At 38.8% G+C, this 15447-nt stretch overlaps 1 protein-coding gene across 38 annotated transcripts in view; it reads right to left on the bottom strand.

The window, feature by feature from the left end:
* neb (nebulin) overlaps positions 1-15447 on the bottom strand; it is a 327374-nt gene that overhangs the window by 65244 nt on the left and 246683 nt on the right. For 32 of the 38 annotated variants that reach the window (XM_073026432.1, XM_073026423.1, XM_073026555.1 and 29 more), the window contains 7 exons: positions 13379-13489; positions 11181-11282; positions 10984-11088; positions 7036-7134; positions 4854-4967; positions 2312-2416; positions 330-434 (listed from right to left, as the gene is read on the bottom strand). In XM_073026432.1, coding sequence (XP_072882533.1) covers positions 330-434; positions 2312-2416; positions 4854-4967; positions 7036-7134; positions 10984-11088; positions 11181-11282; positions 13379-13489 — 741 coding nt within the window. The remainder of the gene's footprint in view (positions 1-329; positions 435-2311; positions 2417-4853; positions 4968-7035; positions 7135-10983; positions 11089-11180; positions 11283-13378; positions 13490-15447) is intronic. The other 6 variants (XM_073026670.1, XM_073026679.1, XM_073026689.1 and 3 more) reach the window with 2 other exon arrangements.

Here is a 15447-nt window from a genome sequence, read left to right on the forward strand (position 1 = left end):
TCTCCTTTTGCATATTGGTTATTCGTCAGTCTTAGTTTATATATAGCTTCTCATAAAATATTACATTTCTTTTTTCCTGTAAATGCCTGCAAGAAAATGAATCCCAAGCTGGTATATGGTAACATTTAAGTACTTGAATAATAAATGTATTTTGAACTTGAACTTTGAACTTATGCTTTGATAATGACATTTATTTTGAACTTACAGTAGAACTTCAGTTTCCCAGTAAGCATTCTGCTATTAAACCTCTGAAATTCAGGATGGGACTGACCACAGTGAATAGAATAAAGTAAGACATGCACTTAATCACTTTTCTTGAGCTGACTTACTTGACTCTGTAACTCAGTCGCCTCTTTCAGATGAAGATGCCCAGGTGAGTCGGCCACCAGCTGGTAGTGACCTTTACTCTTCTCAAACTCCTTCTTGTACTGGTACTACGGGAGGGTCAAAAATCACCTCAACAACAGAGAGACTACAAAATCTGTACAGTTTGGCCCACCTACAAAAATGCGCTAAAATGTTCATTAAATGTAAAAAAAAGGAAAGGAAAGAAATCCAATCAAAAAACCAAATGTGGTGGATAGATTTTGACCCATTGGAGTCCACACAATGGTTGTGAACATTTCCAAATGGAAAGAAGCAGAATTACTGAGAAATGCCTTTTTTTGGCTGAGCAGACACAGCAACCATTAACAAAGTAATTTCCTTTAAACTGATTATGCCACAGATGTTGATTAAATTGATTTGCTAAAGTCAGGGAATATTTTTAAAACATAAAACTAATTATAGGAGAGTTTAATGTTGTAATTGAAGCAAAAATGTTAAAATATGCATTTATATTATGTACAATATGATAGGCATCAGTTTTGAAACTTGTTTATACATGAATATTTAATATTTTAAAATTTTTCAATAGTTAATGAAAAAATTAATTGGATTCTTTACACAGCTATTGTTGGAAATGCCTTGTAAATTTTCAAAGTATTTTAAATTTTTGCTTTTCTTTTCTCAATTTTTTTTGGTATCCTTTGTGGTGAATTTATTTTCTTCCCTCACAGAAAGCTGAAAACAGAGTTACTCGTTTCAAAGTGTACATTTATGTAAGCAGATATCATTGGTTGTTCCAGGGATTAATAACTACTGTAGCCATTTATTCAGTACTTCAATTCTGTTATGTAGAGACTTGTTGAGGTTCATCGCCGTCACTGACTATCAAGCCTTTAGCTGCACAGTTGTTAAATTCTGACAAAAATTTTGGTCATGTTTCGGTCTCTCTTTATATGTCTCAAGAATTGATAACCATTCATATCAATTCTTGTTGAATTATTTCAATATTGACAGTGTTAATATTGTAATAATTTCACAGGAACTAACAGGAATGGTTATCAACACAACTATTGGTTAATAATGTTACTATTATTATTGAGTAATATTGTTAATAATATTACAATATTTTTATGCTAACAGTGCTTTATAAAAGCAATATTTTTGTTAAATAACTTCAAAAACAAACTGACTTTGAAAGCTGGTAGCTATTCAGAACCAGCATCAGGTTAATATCAGCAGTTTATGTTGCAAAATTTGTCTGTTCCAATATTGTATTACAATTTGTTTCCCATTCAAATACAATCCAGTGAGTTAATCCACTCCCAGCCCTCTCCCTGGGGAAGATGAGGGGAATGGAAGTCCTACAAATCTAAACATTTTCTGATTCATGCAAAACTTTGGCTTTCTGATGGTTGGCCCACCATCATGGGAAACTTTGGCTTGTTGCTAGTTGGCCCACCATCATGAGAAACTTTGGCTTGTTAATGGTTGGCCCACCAAATGACATCGTGTCACTTTGTCTCAATCACTGCTATGCATTCCATTCCTAAAGCACAGATGTTTAAAACCCACGTCTGAAAATGTTAACGTTCACATGTCTGAAAAAAAAAGATTTCATTCATTTCCTGAACAACCGCAAGAATAGTGGAATTGTATTTTTAAGAAAAAATTATAATTTGTTAGAATTCAAAAAAAAATTTAAGGTGAAAGTTATAGATTTTTCAAGGGTGGAAATTAGTAATTCAAAAAGAAATGTAAGTTTTTTTAAAAAATGTGAGGTTTTACCGACCATATATTGTTATTTATGACTGATAAGAAAAAAACAATAACAAGGGATGGTAAGTAGGTCACTACCAGGGGTGTCCAGCTGAAAAATGTAGTCAGTTTTAGACAGGAGGCAAAGTGTTAAGATTTTGAACGCATATTAGACTAAGCCAGGAATGAGTTATGATGTAAACATGGATTTGTTAGCTCAAGTGCTTACTTGACTTGACAACTTGCTAGTGGAGAGGTTATGCTGCATCTGTAAAGATTCGGACATATCTGTCACAGGCTTGTGCATCTTTTTCAGATCCTCCTTGTACTTAATCTAAAGGAGAAGGAGAGAGTGAAACATTAACTATGTGACTCAAAGATTGATAAAGATTCATATCAGTTCTTGTAGAATCATTTCCATATTGACAGTGTTAATATTGTAAACATTTCACAGGAACTAAGAATGGTATCGATATAACCATTGGTTAATAATATATCAATATAATGCATTACTATGTTAACAATACTATCACTGAAGTATTTTAGCTGCAAGATATACTATTAATTTGCCAAATTTGAGCCACTGCTCTACAAATATCCAACGGCTTTATCATCAGTGTTCATCTTGAATACATTCACTCCAAAAATACTTCTTTTCCCCCCAATATTCAAGAGCCAAGTGTTTTAATAACCTTGTTAGTTTGAGTCAGCACTTAGTGGATGAGTGGGAGAAAGCTCTAGTTTCTCCTTCCTTTATTGCATCCGGACAACGAAGTCTGTGAGAAGCAAACTTCCAGAAAAGAGGCAATTATACAATTGATTCATGCAACCGGGTGGAAGTTATTTACTTGTAGTCTAACCCTTCGAGTTTCTTGAGATGTGATTTTATGTTTAGGTCAGGGTTACCTCTGCTGATATTCTTCAGCGCTGACTGGATTTTGTAGGGACAGTAGATAGGAACATATATCCGTGGGTGAGACTATGACCATGGGTACTGTCAGCCAAAGCTTCAAAGCTCCAGGGGCTGTGTTTGATCTTTAGATGCTGTGGGACTCTTCTGTGGGTTTCTTCCCATGAATGAAGAACTACAGCAGATCTTTACAGATCGGTATCAACTGCATCAAAGGGAAGCTGATGAGCATGTAAGATAGATGAAGCTACAGTGATAAGAGGAGGAATAGGATACTGATAGGATTGCCCTGCTGGGAGATGACATGAATCTCAAGAATGAGATATCCTCTTGTGTTTTATCCCAAGTATTCTGCTATTATAGTCCCTAAATTCCACTTAGGACTGACCACAATGAGTAGGATAAAGTTAGATCCGTTTGTTCACTTTACTTGAAGTGACTTCCTTGTCTTTGTAACTCAGATGAATTGGCCCAGGTGAGTTAGCCACCAGTTGGTATTGACCTTTACTGTCTCTTTTTTGCCCTTGGACCATGAGAGTTAACAATTACCTCAACAACTGAGAGACTATAAAATCTAGACATTGAGGGCACATCACAGTGAAGATTGGTCAGAACCCTCCAAGAAGAGGACCAACCAAGCAGCATGCTTTGAGGCTCCTGATACTTCCCAAGTGCATTCTCAGGTCAATCCCTATGACATCCCAGCTCTAAAGTTCAAGGCCACCAAAGGAGTGAACAAGTGGCAACTTTTGGCTTTGGGAATTTCTAACTAAAACTGGAATAAGTGGATGGTTTATACCTTCTTTGTCAGGGAAGATGTTGTTAAGATTGGCATGAGCAAAACAATCAGATGGCACTGTGGCAGGACAGGACACTTGCTGTCATACAATTCCAGTATTCCTCATTCAATCCCATCCTCTGTACATGCTCCCACAGTGAACGTATGGGTTATGTCTGGGTGTGCTGGTTTCTTCCCACATCCCAATGGTGGACTGATGGGTTAACAAGGGGGGAGCTAATGGGCACGAAAGGGAATAGGATTTAGTAAAATACATTCAGGAATGGGATTGATGAGATTGCTCTGAGAACTGGCATAGACTTAATGGAATGAGTGGCCTCCTTCCACATCACAACAAAATATGAATATTCCATCCATTTCTCAGTCGCTTTCAGACCATCCCCCTCCCTGTCCTGTTTTTCATTAAATGGGAATCTGTATGAATCCGCAGCATGAATTGTGTATTTTTACACCCATAGAAAGTCCAAGATTGTTAGCTTTTAATTGATCAGAAAGACAACATTTGATTTTTGTCTCCCGAACCTTCAACCCACAGGTGGCACAGTAGCTCAGTGGTTAGCACAACACTTTACAATACCAGCGACCCGGGTTCAATTCCCACTGCTCCCTGTAAGGAGTTTGTATGTTCTCCCTGTGACTACCTGGATTTTCTCTGGTTTCCTCCCACTGTCCAAAGACATACTGGTTGGTGGGTAAATTGGTCATTGTAAAATGTCTCGTGATTAGGCTAGGGTTAAACCGAGGGTTGCTGTGCAGTGTGGCTTGAAGGACCCACCCCGTGCTGAATCTCAATAAATAAATAAATAAGCAAATTACAGCAAAATATGAATATTCCATCCATTTCTCAGTTGCTTTTAAACCATCCCCCTCCCTGTCCTGTTTTTCATTAATTGGGAATCTGTATGAATCCACAGCATGAATCGTGTGCTCTTAACCATAGAAGGTCAATGGTTGTTAGTTTTTTTTATCAACTAGAACAACACTTTTTTTGGTCTCCTGAACCTTCAACCCATTTAGAAAATGTAGTCTGACTCGGGAAATGAGAAGTTTCTCAATACTCACTTCACTGGCAAAAATGGTTGCATCTTTCATTGACTGGTATCCCGAACTCTCCTTCAAATCGAACTTCGGTCTCTTTCCCTTAACCTCCTTATCAAACTTTTCTTTGTATTTAACCTACACATGAATTAAAAATCCATGTTAGTATCTATGCTGCTCTCACAATGGAAATATCGATCTGTTGAATTCAATACGATCAAAAGAACAGTAAGTGGAGCAGTTATTGAACATTTTCAAACGAATAAAGGTGTGAAAAGGGGTGTATTTATTACTAAACAAATTACAAAGATAAGGCCATTTAGGGATAGCAGTACTGGCAACAAAATGGACAAACAGTTGCAAAAAGAGGTCACGAAGGAAGTGCTTAACATGAGTAAGAATGGGGGCAAAAAGAATTCATATTCATTCAAAAATCATCATTGAAAAAGGAAAATCCAGTCTTGCCCAATGTTTTCAGACACTTGCAAGAAAGTTGTGGACATTTAATGCCCGAATATGAATTACTAATGACCAGGCCATATAACGGTGGTGTTGCAGCAACAACCTTGCACTCAACCATCAGTAAGACCAAGGAATTGATTGTGGACTTCAGGAAGGGGACAGTTGAGGGAATGCACTCAAGTCTTTATGGAGGGATCAGAAGTGGAGAGGGTGAGCAGTTTCAAGTTCCTGGGTGTCAACATCTCTGAGGATCTGTCCTGAGCCCAACACATTGATACAATTTCAAAGAAGGCACGGCAGCGGCTATATTTCATTTGGAGTTTGAGGAGATTGGTATGTCACCAAAGACACTCGCAGGTTTCTACAGATGTACTATGAAGAGCATTCTAACTGATGGCATCACTGTCTGGTATGGGTGGGGCTGGGGTGGCTACTGCACAGGACCAGAAAAAAATGCATAAAGTGGTAAACTCTGCCAGCTCCATCTTCAGCACTACCCTCCCCAGCATCCAGGACACCTTCAAGAGACGATGCCTCAAAAAGGCAGGATCCATCATTAAGGCCCCCCATCACCCAGGACATGTCTCTTCTGATTGGTATCAGCAAGGACGAGGTACAGGAACTTGAAGTCACACACTCAATGTCTCTAGAACATCTTTTTCCTCTTTGCCATCAGATTTCTGAATGGACAATAAACCCATGAACACTATCTCAGTATTTTTTTCTCTCTTTTTACATTGCCTATTTAATTTATTTATTTTAAGTAAACTTATTGTAATTTATAGTTTTATTATTATGTATTGCAATGTGCCGCTGTTGCTAAACACCAAATTTCACAATGTATGCCAGTGATATTAAACCTGATTCTGAATCAAACTGCTCATATTTAACTCTACTTTCATAACATGTGCTAGGACTGATATTATAAATAGACACAAGATTTTTCATTGTTCCACTTCTGGCAGTGGGGCACAAAATGCAGATGGTAAAATCCTTCAGAAATCCTCAGTTCCTAAAAAAAGTGGGATTAAACTCTTCAAGAGAAGGGAGAAAACATTCATTCAAAACAGCTCAATATGAAAAAAAAACACGGCATCCTTCCTTCTGTATATCCTAAAATAGAATGCAATTGGTCAGAAAATGGAAAAAATTCAATGAAAGAAAAAAGGAAGATTTCAGAAATTCTCACCCAGCATCTATGAAAACTACTGAATAAAAATCAGAATTTACAAAAATGTAAGTAATTCAAAAATAAGGAAAAGCACAATGAAGTATTAAAAGGGGAAAAGTTGGGAAGAGGTGAGAAATGTATTAGTGTCTCAGACAGCTGGAATTATCGAGGAGGCGCTGATTCGAGAATTCTTTTAAGAAACAGCAAAATATTTTTATCTGATAGATCAAAACCTAGTGAAAATTTGATATATGTTCATAGAAAAAGACTCAACGAAGAAAAGAATGTTTGTCCTTTGTTGGATAGTGGGGCAAAATAGCTACCTGAATTGTGCGTGTGGAGTCATACAAGGTAAATTAAGCAGCAAAAAATGACTGAACCCAAAAGGTTGGGTTCTTATCTCAAATATTTCCCTTTACTGTTCAATTGATCCGGCTTCGTTGTGAACATGCAAATATCCTTGGGTTGTACAGCATGTTTTAGAAGTACAACCTAATAAAGATTAACTGTCAGAGTACAATACAAACTGCAGGAAGACTGTACAGGGACTCTTGACACTGAAGTTTATCTTACGTCGCTTGAGAGTATATTTGCTTTCTTTGCAACCCTCATCGTAGGAGTGTCATATGAAGCAGCTCCGTGGCCTCTGAGTTTCTGTTTGGTATATTCCACCTATGAAGTGTATCAAGATGGGCATGGTCAGAGTGACAGTCAATATTTATTAAGGGCTGCTCAGAAATAACTGCAAGCTTGGCACAAAGAAAGTATTAAATTCACAGCAGTTAGTTACGGATTCCACTCCTGGTCTAATAACCAGTTAGAAGCAATATAGAAACTGTTTCTACTACAAGGAAAAAAACATGTTAAATGTGTTTTTATTACAAAACATCCTTCAGGGTGAGATTATTCCTTTGTACATTCCTTCCTGCTTGTTACACTTAGAACCAAACTTTGAAATGAAACTTTTCAAAGCGAAGACCAACCAATGCTGCTCAACGTCATTTTTTATACTCAACATAATGCATTTTGACTTTTCTCAAATGCTTTTGAGATACAGTTATTGTTTCCTCATAAATGCAGTGATTGGAACTTTTGTTTACCAGTTGTAGGAACTTTTTTTGCAACATTGTGGTTAGTGGGGCATCATTAAATTAATAAGAAAATACCCTCACAAAGGTACTCAGAGGCCACTTTAATAGGTACCTTTTACACCTAATAAAGTAGCCACTGAGTGTATGTTCATGGTCTTCTGCAGCTGTAGCCCATACACTTGAAGGCTCACCATGTTGTGTGTTCAGACATGCTCTTTTGCACACCACTATTATGACGTGTAGTTATTTGAGTTACTTTTGTGTTCCTGTCAGATTGAACCAGTCTGGCCATTTTCCTCTAACCTCTCTCATTAATAAGGTGTTTCCACCCCAGAACTGCCACTCATTGGATTTTTTTTTGTTTTTCGCATAATTCTCTGTAAACTCTTAAGACTGTTGTGCATGAAAATCCCAGGAGATCAGCAGTTTCTGGGATACGCAAACCACCCCATCTGGTGCCAACAATCATTCCACGGACAAAGTCACTTAGATCACATTTGTTCCCCATTCTGATGTTGGATCTGAACAACTGAACCTGTTGACCATGTCTGCATGCTTTATGCATTGTGTTGCTGCCACATGATTGGCTGAATAGGTATTTGTATTAATGAGCAGGTGTACAGATGTACTTAATAAAGTGGCCACTGAGTGTATGAAACATGGGTTCTGGGAGATGGATATAAAAGGAAGGAAGAAGTTACATGTGTATGTATTGGACATACCAGGATGAATAATTCCTTGTTCAGAATTAATATGTGTAATATAGGCATTTGTAGGGAGTACACTTATCAATAAACAATGAAGTATATACTATTTTAATCCAGTCCCTATGAGGTGCAAAGGAAACATCTAATTGCTAAATTGAGATTTTTGGGACAGACACAGTTTAAAGTTTGTTTGACTTGAGTGTGGAGTGTGGAGAAAATAGGTAGGAAGTACACCCGCTAAGTTCCCCTTCACAAAATGAGAGAGGTCAGAGGAGAATGGCTAGACTGGTTCAAGCTGACAGGAAGGTGACAGTAACTCAAATAACGTGTAACAACAGTGGTGTGGAGAAGAGCATCTTTGAATGCACAGCACATCAAACCTCGGAATGGATGGACTACAGCTACAGAAGACCACACGCATACACTCAGTGGCTATTTTTATTAGATACAGCAGATACCTAATAAAGTGGTCACTGGGTGTTTAATGACTTCTTTACACTAGTTTACACAAACCAATGGTTGCTAAGTGTCTTTGTCTGAATGTCTAAATTGATTTTATTTTTTCTATCCCTTCCTGGCCCAGTACATGGAATAGTCAACACATGGAAAAGATTGTGTTGTTTCTTTCTGTGTCTTATGGTGCAGTGGATGAAATTTTTTGCCACTTCCGTAGCATTTGACTGTGTTTTTAGGAGGCTAGGTTGCTAGCTCGATGCTCAAGCCAGCGCGAGTAGGAAGTGTGCAAAGACCATTCACCTCGAAGTCTGGTGCTGGCACACATGGCAAGGATAGTCAGTCCAAACAATCATAGAGTCACTGAGTCATAGATCACTATAGCCCGGAAACAGACCCTTCAGCCTATCTAGTCCATGCCAAGCTGTCATTCTGCCTCGTCCCATCAACCTGCACCCTGGACCATAGCCCTCCATACCCCTCCCATCCATGTACTCATCCACCTTTCTCTCAAGTGTTGATATCAAACCCACATTCACTACTTCTGCAGGCAGCTCGTTCTATACTCTGAGTGAAATTGTTCACCCTCATGTTCCCTTCAAACACTTCACCTTTCACCCTTAACCCATGACATCTTGTTCTAGTCTCCCCCCAATCTCAGTAGGAAAATCCTGCTTACATTTACGCAATCTATACCCCTCATAATTTTTTATACCTCTATCAAATATCCCCTCATTCTCCTACACTCCAGGGAATAATGTTCTAACCTATTCAACCTTTCCTAATATCCCAAATCCTCAAGTTCTGACAACATCCTTATCAATGGAAGCATAGTTATTCCCCACTCAAGGCTGCATTCATCTGTTCACCATTTAATTCTGTCAGACTAACCCTCTGTCCTGCTCTCCCATTTTTAGTCAATTAAAAAATACTTGCTTTAAATTAGTATAATTAACTTATTGATTACATTATTCACCCACAGCTAGTCGCTGCAGTAGCGAGTTTCATATTCTAACCTTTCTTTGGGTGACGATGTTCTGTGTTTTTGTCCGAATTCTTTATTTTCTATTAATGGCCCCTGTTGAGTTGAGTTTTACTCTTCTGCATACACACTCTGATTCTATTGAAACCTTTTCTAAATGTAAAGGCCTCTATTAAATCGCCTCTCAGCCTTCTCTGTTTCAGAGACCCCAGTAGCTAATCTAGTCTACTCTGCTTATCCCTGCCAAATAATTGGGTGCTGCGGTAAGGTAGCAGTTAGCGTGATGCTATTACAGCTTGGGGTGTCGGAGTTCAGAGTTCATTCCCAGCATCCTCAGAATTCCTGAATTCCTCAGTTTCCACCCACAGTCCAAAGACGTACCGGGTAGGTTAATTGGTCATTGTAAATAGTCCTATCATTGGGTTAGGGTTAAATTGGGGTTGACAGTTGTTGCTGAGGCAGCGTGGCTTGAAGGGCAGGATGGGCCTACACCATGATATATGTCAATAAGTAAATAAATAAACAGCAAGACTAGTTTAGTATTACTGTGCTCCTGGTTACATCTATTATCTAAACAACATCCAGGCACTTACCCAAAAAAAATGTAGATACAGATTGATGGCAAATGTCCTACACAAACAAATAATAAGCAAGGAAGAAGTGAAACTTACAGTGTAAGAGTTTATGTGAGAAACCTATTACGGGTTTAATAGCTAATGTGATGTGAGGGTAGGGAGAATTCAAGTACAAATGAATCCTAGATCAGAAGTTCCCAATCTTGGTCCATGGACCCTTCTGTTAATGGTAGGAGTCCATGGTGTAACAAAGATTGGGAACCCCTGCAATAGATTAATCTTCATGATTTATAATACAATTTGTACTATCCTAGTTTGACCGACTTAGTTTTGCTTCTTGAGGTTTGTCATAGAAACCAGTAATGGCAACAGTATCCAATAATGGAGACTCCCACAACAGTAGAATTATATTCTGTACTCTGTTATTGCTTTTCCCTTCTACGTCTTCAAAGTTCTTAGATTTTTAAAATAATATTTCTGGATGGCTTGCAAAATAAGTTTTTCACTGTATCATGCTACATGAGACATTACAAAACCAAAATGTGTAAAGCAGTTAAAGACAGCTTGAGAGTGCTGTGGATTGATATGATCCAATGAGATATAACTGAGGTTGTTGCATTTTGACTTTACCGATAATCTTAATCCTCACAGACCTGTCATGCTTGTCTGGTTAATGAAAATATCGCAGCTTCTTGTTTACATGTCTCTCTTACCTGGCTGGTAAGTTTGGAGACCTCTTTGGCAAGTTCAATATCTGGGCGTCCAAGGCTGGTTATACCACGGCTTGCCTCCTCACGTGCTTTTGTTCTATATCCAATCTGTCAGAACACATAGAACTCCTGTAACTGACTGTACAAGTATCTGGGAAACATTTTATGGTGTTTTGTTCAAAACCGTGAAGTGTACTTACATCACTTATTAACTTGGTAGCCTCAGTGGCTTTAATAATATCTGGTCGATCTGCCACAGAACTGTATGCCAGCTGGGACTTGGCCTCCTTCTTGTACTGAATCTGAAAGATGGAGAATATTTTTTCATCATCACCACATGAGTCTGCAGCTTGTTGAATCATTTCTACACAAATTGCTTGTCCTTTTGTTCCAATATGTTTGCTTTATGTACTAAAGAGAAAAATAAACATCAGCTACTTGAGTTTATGGTATCAGAATATAAGACAATGAAGATTATAGGGACCTATTAAATGTTGGAAGGCATCAGTAGAGTGGATGTGGACAGGATGTTTCCAATGCTGGGGGAGTCTAAGACCAGAGGACACAGCCTCAGAATACTTTCAGTTTATTACTTATTGAGATATAGCCATGCCACTCAGCAACTCAGCCTAATCACAGGACAACTTACAATGACCAATTCATCTACCAATTGGTACGTCTTCGGACTGTAGGAGGAAACCGGAATGCCTGAAGGAAACCCATGTAGTCATGAGGGGCAGATTGAGGGACATCCATTTAGAATAGAGGTGAAGGTGGAATTTCTTGAGCCAGAGGATGGCGAATCTGTGGAATTTGTTACCACAGACAGCTGTGGGGGGTAAGTCATTGGGTATATTTAAAGCAGAGGTTGATAGGTAAGGCCATCAAAGGTTACAAGCGAAAGCAGGAGAATGGGATTGAGAGGTATTCTAAGTCAGCTTTGTTCAAATGGTGGATCAAACTCGATGGGCCAAAATGGCCTAATTCTGCTCCTGTGTCTTATAGTCTTCCAGTTTGTTGGGGGTTGCTGGGACCACATGCACTGTATAGCAAAATAAATAACAAAGCAGACACTGGACCATTTTGAAAGGCACCAGATAAGGTGACTAAAATTTTAATGGAACATATTAGTTTTGACATTTGTGACCTTTCTTACAATGAAGTCAAATATTAGTTCAAAATCTGCCCAGTTTCTACTTATTGCTTGATTGAAAGCCTGTGCAATTAGCCTAGATTACCAAAGTTCAAAAAGTTCAAATTAAATTTTTTATCAAAATATATATGTCATCATATAAAACTATGAGATTTCTTGTGGGCATTTGCAGTAAGTAGAAAGAAGTACAATAGAATCCTTGAAAATCCACACATGACAGAGACAGACAAACAGCCAACGTGCAAAAGACAACAAACTGTGCAAATACAAAAAGAAAAAAGAATTATAATAAATAAGCAATAATTATTGAGAACATGAGGTGTAGAGTCCTTGAAAGTGAGTTCATGGGTTGTGGAATCAGTTCATTATTGGGGTGATTGAAGTATCCCCTCTGGTTCAGGAGCCTGATGGTTGAGGTGTAATAATTGTTCCTGAACCTGGTGGTGAGGGACTTGAGGCTCCCGTACCTTTTTCCTGATGGCAGCAGTGAGAAGAGGGCATGGCCTGGATGGCAGGGGTCCTTGATGATAGATGCTGCTTTTCTACAACACTGGTGAATTAACCTCTCATCTATTTGTGGCAAAGTAAAGCTCAGCAGATGTTAACATGTCTTAATTCAACAGATGCCTTACTTAAATTATACTGGTTCAATTGCTGCCTTAGGCTGTGACAATAGTTAATTGAATGATTGTATCATGTAGGATGAATGCATAGGTATGAGATAGCTTCCCCCTCAGAATGGTTCTGGGTCTTTACTCGCTGGAATTTAGAAGAATGAAACCTATCGCACATTGAAAGGCTGAGATAGAGTCGACTCAGAGAGAATGCTTCCAATAGTGGGAGAGTCAAGGACCAGAGGACACAGCCTCAGAATTAAAGCATGTCCCTTTAGAACTGAGATGAGGAGCAATTATTATTTAGCCAAAGGTGGTGAAACTGTTGAATTCATTGGGTGTATTTAAAGTGGAGGTTTATAGGTTCTTGATTAGTAAGGGCATCAAAGGTTACAGAGAGAAGGCAGGAGAATGAACTTAAGAGGGTTAATAAATCAGACATGATGGAACGGTGGAGCAGAATCAATGGTCTAATTTTACTCCTATCTCTTACGGTCCAAGAACATAAGTTTATTAGTTTATTAATATGGACCTCATATTCACAACTCATCTCTAACTGGATTTCATTCAGCAGGAAGATGAAGACTACAGAAGACTGAAAATGGGGAAATAAACATATTTGAATGCTTACATCACTCTGAGTCTTGGCCACATTCATTGCGTGTCTCACTTCAGGAGGTTCCATCATTATGGAATAGGAAGACTTGCCTTTATCTTTCTCAAACTTCTCCTTGTATATTTTCTGTCATCAAACAAAGAAATACAAACATTAAATGATGCATTCTTGAATCCTTAACACTGTTGTTTATTCAAAACTCCAGGTGAAATGGAAGAACATTAAAGTTCAAGAATGTTAAAGAATGGCAGTTAGCTCACCTGTTACACTCACTGTTGAGACTTTCCCATGGTAAAATGATGATGTAACACACTGACACACAGACAAGCTGCATCTTATCCATGATGTAGGAGAATTATACCCACATGCAGAACACACAGCTTTATTTCAGTTATGCCAAGCTGAAACACAGGACAATCCTGCAACTGACCAACCTAGTCAATCATTTCTAAGACATCTGGGCAAGTTGGAAATCAACCACCACATCCACCTCAAATTTCTTATTCCTGTCCAGGAATCCCATTGACCATAAAGCTCTCAACCACAAATAGTCTGGAATGTGGTCACATTCCTGACTGGAGCGGAGAGGAATGGATTCAGTTGGATATTTTCAAATTGTCACAACATTTGACAACATGTCACATGATTAGGACTGTCCAATGCACTGTAATCCATAGTTTGGACAACAATGAAGAAGGCCTATCTTGTGGGTGTCCTTTCAACCTCCTAAAAATATCAGTAACATGACAAACTGTGAGAAGGAAGAGACAATCACCGGCCTCCTGGTGAACTGCCCAGTTTACATAGAAGGTGTGGAGTTACTGTAGATACTTCAGTACCTATTCTGCACCATCAAAAGCTCAATATCAAATGATTCTGAGTTCCAAGGGACACACGCTGATACTGACATAAAATTTTGCTGAAATTTTGGTGAGGGGCCCCATGATCTGCTCAGAGCTTGCTGACCTTCCAGCAGGGTGAACTATCCACAACTCACTGGTTGTGGCTGTGCTCATTTCAAGGTTCAGAGGTACATGGTAAATTCAAGTGAGCTGCAATCGATGCAAAGGACAATGGAAGAAGGCTGCTGAACAATGCCACCCTCACCGAAACTCAGTTCACTCACTGTGTGAGAGAATATAACCCATATTGTATGTTAAAATAAAGTTTCCTCAATATATGGAGAACCTGAGTTATAAGGTAAGGTTGAATATGTTGGGTCTTTATGCCCTATAATGTAAAAGACTGAGAGGAGATTTGACAGGGGTATACAAAATTATGAGACGTAGATAGGATAAATGTAAGCAAGGCTTTTTACACTGAGGTTGGGTAGGACTACAACTGAAGGTCATGGGTTAGGGGTGAAAGGTGAGAAGTTTAAGGGAAATATGAGGGAAAACGTCTTCACTCAGAGGGTCAAGAGAGAGTGTGGAATGAGCTGTCTGTGCAAATGGTGCATGCAAGCTTAATTTCAACATTCAAGTGAAGTTTGGATAGGTACATGGATGATAGGGGTATGGAGGGCTATGGCCCCAATGCAAGTTAATGGGACTAGGCAGTTTAAATGGTTTGGCATGGACTAGATGGGCCAAATGGCCTGTTTCCGTTCTGTACTTTTCTATGGCTGTATATGATAGTAATGGACAAATTAAAAATTTATAAGATTATGAAAGGCATAGACTAACAGCTGGATATGTTTTTCCTAGGGTCAAAATGTCAAATACCAGAGGGCATGTATTTAAAGTGACAGAGGGCACAGTCTCAGAATTGAGGGATGTCCATTTAGAATGGAGGTGAGGAGGAACTTCTTCAGCCAGAGGGTGGTGAATCCATGGAATTTGTTGCCAGTGAGAGCTGTGGAGGCCAAGTCATTGGGTATATTTAAGCAGAGGTTGGCAGGTTCTTGATTAGTCAGGGCATGAAGGGATATAGGGAGAAGGTAGGAAACTGGGGCTGAGAAGGAAATGGATCAGCCATGATGAAATGATGGAGCAGACTCGATTGGCCAAATGGTCTACTCTTCTCCTATATCTTATGGTCTTATATGGAGTCAAAGAAAGAAACTGGAACTGTGAACATACAGC

This window comes from Hemitrygon akajei, chromosome 2 (genome assembly GCF_048418815.1).
Source record: "Hemitrygon akajei chromosome 2, sHemAka1.3, whole genome shotgun sequence".
Classification (NCBI taxonomy): domain Eukaryota; kingdom Metazoa; phylum Chordata; class Chondrichthyes; order Myliobatiformes; family Dasyatidae; genus Hemitrygon; species Hemitrygon akajei.